The 6,890-nt window shown below is 47.3% G+C and overlaps 1 protein-coding gene across 1 annotated transcript; it reads left to right on the forward strand.

Moving 5' to 3' along the window:
- Nucleotides 1–2,044: 2,044 nt before the first annotated feature.
- PRR23B (proline rich 23B) lies at nt 2,045–3,983 on the forward strand. The gene has a single exon (XM_055296276.2). The coding sequence runs from the start codon at nt 2,364–2,366 to the stop codon at nt 3,156–3,158; it is 795 nt and encodes a 264-aa protein (XP_055152251.1). The 5' UTR covers nt 2,045–2,363; the 3' UTR covers nt 3,159–3,983.
- The last annotated feature ends 2,907 nt before the right edge of the window (nt 3,984–6,890 follow it).

Below are 6,890 nucleotides of genomic sequence, written 5' to 3' on the forward strand. Positions count from 1 at the left end.
TCAGGGTTGGCAGGGCACGGTGGCTCACGCCTGTAATCCTAGCACTTTGGGAGGCCGAGGCGAGCACATCACCTGAGGTCAGGAGTTCGAGACCAGCCTGGCCAACATGGTGAAACCCCCTCTCTACTAAAAATACAAAAATTAGACGGGCATGGTGGTAAGTCCCTGTAATCCCAGCTACTCAGGAGGCTGAGGCAGGAAAATCACTTGAATCCGGGAGGCGGAGGTTGCAGTGAGCCGAGATTGCGCCATTGCACTCCAGCCTGGGGGACAAGAGCGAGACTTCGTCTCAGGAAAAAAAAAAAAAAAAAAAAAAAGAACAACTCAGGGATGGGCGCGGTGTAACCCCAGCACTTTAGGAGGCCGAGGCAGGCGGATCACTTGAGGTCAGGAGTTTGACACTACACTGGCCAACATGATGAAAGCTCATCTCTACTAAAAATACAAAAATTAGCCAGGCGTGGTGGCAAGTGCCTGTACTGCCAGCTACTCGGGAGGCTGAGGCAGGATAATGGCTTGAACCTGGGAGGCGGAGGTTGCAGTGAGCCAAGATCACGCCACTGCACTCAAACCTAGAGGACAGAGCGAGACTCCGTCTCAAAAAAAAAAAAACCTCAGGTCAGATGCAGTGGTTCACACCTGTAATCCCCGCACTTTGAGAGGCCGATGAGGGAGGATCTTTTGAGCCTAAGAGTTCGAGACCAGCCTGGGCAACATGGCAAAACCCTGCCTCTACTAAAAATACAAAAAAAAATAGCCAGTATGGTGGCGCAGGCCTGTAGTCCCAGCTACTCCAGAGGCTGAGGTGGGAGGATCACCAGAGCCTGGGAAGCCAAGACTGCAGTAAGCTGAGATTGCACCACTGCACTCTAGACTGGGAGACAGAATCAGACTCTGTCAAAAAAAAAAAAAAAAAACCATTCAAGAATCATGGAAATATGTGTTCAATTTAAAAATTAATTTTATATGGCCAGGTGCAGTGGCTCACACCTGTAATCTCAGCACTTTGGGAGGCCGAGGCGGGCAGATCACAAGGTCAGGAGATCGAGACCATCCTGGCTAACATGGTGAAAACCCATCTCCACTGAAAATACAAAAAAAATTACCCAGGCACGGTGGTGGGCGCCTGTAGTCCCAGCTACTCGGGAGGCTGAGGCAGGAGAATGGCGTGAACCCGGGAGGTGGAGCTTGCAGTGAGCCGAGATCGTGTCACTGCACTCCAGCCTGGGTGACAGAGCGAGACTCCATCTCAAAAAAAAAAAAAAAAAGAAAAGAAAAAAAAGAATTTTATTAATATTGTTTTAATATGATTAATAATTTTATAACTTTTTAACTTTCAGGATGAAACTATTCGCAAATGTTTCACTTTTTTTTTTTTTTTTTTTGAAACAAGATCTCACTCTGTTGCCCAGGCTGGAGTGCAGTGGCGCCACCACGGTTCACTCCAGCTTTGACCTCCCAGGCTCCATCAATCCTACCATCTCAGCCTCCCAAATAGCTGGGACCACAGGTACGCAACACCACGCCAGGCTAATTGGTGAATTTTTAAATTTTTTATAGGGACTGAGTCTTACCATGTTGCCCAGAGTGGTCTTGAACTCCTGGGCTCAAGCGATCAGCCTTCCTCAGCCTCCCAAAGTGCTGGGATTACAAGCGTGAGCCGCAACTCCCAGCTACACTTAGAATTTTAAAATCAATTTTCCCAAGAAGAAATCTGTATTTTCTGAATACTCCTAAAATGAAATAATTTAGTAGCATTAAAGGAATTGTATGTAGCATTTGGATGGGTCGGAGAGATCTGAGTGGTCTTTTCTCTAGAATCCCTGAAATCACAAGAAAACATGAGTTCTAAAGGCGAGCCATCTTTGAAATTCTATTACAGTTGTAACATTTTTTCTGAATAAGTTACACTGATCATTCTGCCCCCTAGAGGCCTGTAAGAGTATTTCCCCAGCGTGTCTGACCAACCACAGCCACGGATACTGGACAGCACGGATACCTCCGCCTCTAGAGCGGGTCCTCCAGGGGGCGGAGCATTGCGTGACATTTTGCGACTTCGGTTCCGCTGCCGTCATTTACAACATAATTGGCTTTGCAGTGCGCATCCGGGTCTGCATCAGGAAGGCCCAAGGTTCCAACGAGATACGCTGAGCCCTGTGGCCGGCGAGGCACCACCAGCAGCCTAGACTACGGTACCCCAGGACGCGCCCCTGGAGCTCCGAGGACTCGCCCCGCGTCGAGCGGTCCTGCGCCCCGCTCGCCCCAACCCGCCTCCCCTACCCCAGACATCTATTACCTCAAAGAGGACTTCACCGCCCGCGCTCCCCGCGTCCTCTGATAGGCCCAGGAGCGCCGTCGAGGCGATGAGCAGCCGGCCCCGCAGCCCCAGCGCCTGCCCTGAGCCCTGGTGGGAGCAACCAGGAGGACCCTGCCCTGCCAAGCGCCTCCGATTGGAGGAGTCGGCGGGCCCCGAACCCCGCGCGGCACCCAGCCTGGAAGACCCGGCGGGGGGCCCGGCCGTGGACGCGCTCACCTCCATAGTGGTCCTGGCCGCGGGCTGTGCCCTGCGTGTGCCCCTGGACGACATCGACCTGGTGCTGGAGCCCGCAGCAACGTCGATCCTGCGAGTGTCTCTCGGTGGACACACCCTCATCCTGATCCCCGAGGTCCTCCTGAGCTCCGTCGACGAGCGCTCAGAAGCGCAGGACGACTCGTCTGCCGGCCTGGAAGTGGACGTTTTCCTGGGCGCTCTCAGGGAGGACGTCGTCGTCGAGCTGGAATTCTGCGCATCCGTCCCAGAGTTCGCCGCCCAGGAAGAGGCCTACGAGGAGGACGCGGACCCCGAGTTCCCGGTGCTGCGGATGGACTCCCCAACCGGCTCAGCCGCTGGGCTCTACCCATCCTCTAGAAGTATGTTCAGCCCCTGTTGGGAGGGCCCCATCCCAGAACCCTGTGCTCCGGCCCACAACCCCAGTTCAGAGAGACGCTCTCCATGCCCCATCTTCGACCTGGAATTCCGCCTTCTGGAGCCTGTCCCCAGCTCACCTCTCCAACCTTTACCTCCCTCTCCGTGCGTGGGAAGTCCAGGTCCCCAAGCGCGCCCGCCGCTCCCGGAACGCCCTCTGTGCAAGGCCCGGAGACGCCTGTTCCAGGCATAAACCCCCACCCCCACACACAACAACCCTGGCCGCTCTCCCGGCGGCGCTCTAGGATTGCGGGAATCTCTCATATTGAGTATCCAACAACCTGGAAATTGGTTACCGCGTGTTCGGACAATTGCTTTTTCACTGCACACTACCGATATTAGGAGATGAAGACGTCAGCAAGAAAAGGCATATTCTACACCTCATCTTTAAATAGAAAATCTGCCCAAGGATACCAGAAAATGTGTCCAGATGTCTGGGCTTCTTTACAAGGTCGTATTCAGATCCCTTCATTCTCCCTCGTTTTGCATCAGTTTCTCTCAAATTCCAGTCTTTCTTCAGCATCATACTGCCACTCCCGTTTCTCCCCAAACCAAGAAATCACTACATCTCTTACGTTGTTAGTTACCTTGTATTTTTTTCCCATGAATTTTGGAAGACTTAGCCATGGCTTTTCTCAGGGTTTTTCCAACTGCTCTCCAAGGAAACTGCCAAATAGTATGCTTACTATACAAGACTGTATGTTGTTTCTTGCTAGGAACCCCTTATCCTGCTGAAGTTTTCTTCCAGTCTTCTAATTCTAAATGAAAATGTGTGTTGAATTTTATCAGATGTTTTCAGCATGCATTGTGTAATGTATTTTTTTTACTTTGTTAATCTGGTGATTTCACCCAATGGAAAGTGTTTGCATTCCTGCTATTCCACATTATTTTATACCTTTTAAAATCTACCCTGAGTTTTTTCTCATGTAAACCAAACTTCTAACTTTTAAAATGTTAATTTATTACTGTAGTTGCCTCATATTTTTATATAGGAGATAAAAGATTACTGGTAAAGCTGATGTCAACAAGCTGGTTTTATTTTATTTGAAAACATCAACAACTATTCAGATCTACCACTATGCCTTACCAATTATTTCCTACATTTTTATTCTTACATTCCACTCCTTCATTGTAGCTTCCATTTTCTTTTTGTTGAAGAATATCCTTTAATATTTCTTTCCACTGTGTCTTATGTGTGATAAACTATCTTGCTTCTGTAAGTCTGAGCAAGTTTTTGTGTGATAAACTTTCTTAGAATAGGCCGGGCGCGGTGGCTCACGCTTGTAATCCCAGCACTTTGGGAGGCTGAGGCGGGCGGATCACGAGGTCAGGAGATCGAGACCATGGTGAAACCCCGTCTCTACTAAAAATACAAAAAATTAGCCAGGCGTGGTGGCGGGCGCCTGCAGTCCCAGCTACTTGAAGAGGCTGAGGCAGGAGAATGGCGTGAATCCGGGAGGCGGAGCTTGCAGTGAGCCGAGATTGCGCCACTGCACTCCAGCCTGGGCGACAGAGCAAGACTACGTCTCAAAAAAAAAAAAAAAAAAAAAAAAAAAAAAGAATTGACTGTAAATGTTTTAATTACACCTTCATTCTTAATTTTAAAATGATATTTTTTGTATTTTTAATAGAGACGAGGTTTCACCGTGGTCTCGATCTCCTGACCTCATGATCCGCCAGCCTCGGCCTCCCAAAGTGCTGATTAGCCGGGCGTGGTGGCGGGCGCCTGTAGTCCCAGCTACTCGGAGAGGCTGAGGCAGGAGAATGGCGTGAACCCGGGAGGCGGAGCTTGCAGTGAGCCGAGATTGTGTCACTGCACTCCAGCCTGGGCGACAGAGCGAGACTCCGTCTCAAAAAAAAAAAAAAGATATTTAACTACAGTACTTTAAAGATATTAGCCTATTGTTTTGCCATTTTTTGTTGTTGCAGGATGTCTTCTGTCAATCAAGTTGTTAGTCCTTTTATATGTAATTTGGCTGTTCGTGTGTGTGTGTGTGTGTGTGTGTGTGTGTGTGTGTGTGTGCAGAGAGAGAGAGTTTGTTTTTAAGACAGGGTTCACTCTGTCGCCCAAGCTGGAGTGCAGTGGTGCAATCACGGCTCACTGAAGCTTCAACATCCCAGGCTCAAGTGTATTTTTTGTAGGAATGGGGTTTCACCATGTTGCCCAGGCTAGTCTGGAACTCCTGGGCTCAAGTGATCCACCCACCTTGACCTCCCAAAGTGCTGGGATTACAGGTGTGATCCACCACATCTGGCCAATTTTAGTATATTTTTTTAAATGTTGATTTGCCTTTGGTGTTCTACAGTTTACTATAATGTGTCTAGGGGTAGACTATATTTTCATTTAGCTTGATAGAATTTAGTTAACTATCAATATTGGAAATTATTTCTTGCCTGAAATACCACAAAATCTTAAGTTTCATCTCTTGGAATATCGCCTATATCCCCATGAAATCCAATCAGATGGGAGGCCGAGGTGGGTGGATTACCTGAGGTCAGGAGTTCAAGACCAGCCTGGCCAACATGGAGAAACCCCGTCTCTACCAAAAATACAAAAATTAGCCGGGCATGGTGGCACGCACCTGTAATCCCAGCTACTTCGGAGGCTGAGGCAGGAGAATTGCTTGAACTCAGGAGGCGAAGGTTGCAGTTAGCTGAGATTGTGCCACTTGTACTCCAGCCTGGGCAACAGAACAGGATCTTGTCCAAAAAAAGAAAGAAAAGAAAGAAATCCAATCAGATATATAATGGCACTGCTCAATCAATCTCCCTGGCTCATAACATCTTAATATCTTAATATATGTGTATGTGTATGAGTGTATGTACACCTTATCAAATCCAACTTCCTGTATTTTTTTTTTTTTTTGAGATGAAGTCTCGCTTTGTCACCCAGGCTGGAGTACAGTGGCCCTATCTTGGCTCACTGCAACCTCTGCCTCCTGAGTTCAAATGATTCTCCTGCCTCAGCCTTCCAAGAAGCTGAGATTACAGGTGCTGGCCATCACACCCGGCTATTTTTTGTATTTTTGGTAGAGATGGGGTTTCACCACGTTGGCCAGGCTGGTCTTGAACTCCTGACCTCAAGTGATCCACCCACCTCGGCCTCCAAAAGTGAGCCACCATGCCCGTCCCCAACTTCCTTTATTCTTTAATCCAATTAACTACTCTGGTTGACTGCTTCCAATATTCTGTTTGTTTTGTTTTGTTTTTTGTTACTCTGTTTATACTTCTATAAGAAAGTTTTCATTTCAAAGAATTTTTTTTTCAGGATTTTTCTTCAAGATTTTTGCTTCAAAACTTTCCCACTTGGTATCATAAACTTCTAGTTTGTTCATGGAAGGTATTCCATCATTTATGTTTTGAAAAGTTTTTAACTTTAATAGCTAAATTGATTCAAGTTCCCCACAGGTAAAATCTCTCATTATTTGTTTTTAATCACATTAGATTGCCTCGTGCTTAGTAATTTTCATTAGTGGGCACACTCTGGGTGGGAATTCATCTTCTGAATCCCATATTTATAATTTTTATAGTTTCCACTTCCTAGTCTTCCCAGGACCACCATTCAGAATTGGGGCTTTGGAACTCTTGTAACTTGTCTTTCTGGAAAGTCACAGGTGTAATCAATTACACAGAGGCTCATTCCAAGTTTCAATTTGTCTTTCCTTGATCAACTACAGGCACAACCATGAAACAGTGGTTAGTGCCTCTTCAATCTTTGAACATTGGCAGTGAGCCAAATTTTAGCCCCCTCAAAGGGGCAGAAATCCCAGTTGCCATTATATAGTTTAGTCCCAGTACCATGAGTCATCAAAATATCAGCTGCTCAGTCAGAGATTGGGTTTTCTACTTCATTTCTGATCCCTGGAAGCTTGTATCTTTCTTTTGAAAGTAGATGTCTGTAGGTAATACGGTTTAATATTTCCTA

The sequence above is a fragment of the Symphalangus syndactylus genome, chromosome 10 (assembly GCF_028878055.3).
Source record: "Symphalangus syndactylus isolate Jambi chromosome 10, NHGRI_mSymSyn1-v2.1_pri, whole genome shotgun sequence".
In the NCBI taxonomy this organism is placed as follows: Eukaryota; Metazoa; Chordata; class Mammalia; order Primates; family Hylobatidae; genus Symphalangus; species Symphalangus syndactylus.

Excerpts from the sequence above, each read along its gene's own strand:
- PRR23B (XM_055296276.2), top strand. The coding sequence starts at position 2,364 with ATGAGCAGCCGGCCCCGCAGCCCCAGCGCCTGCCCTGAGCCCTGGTGG.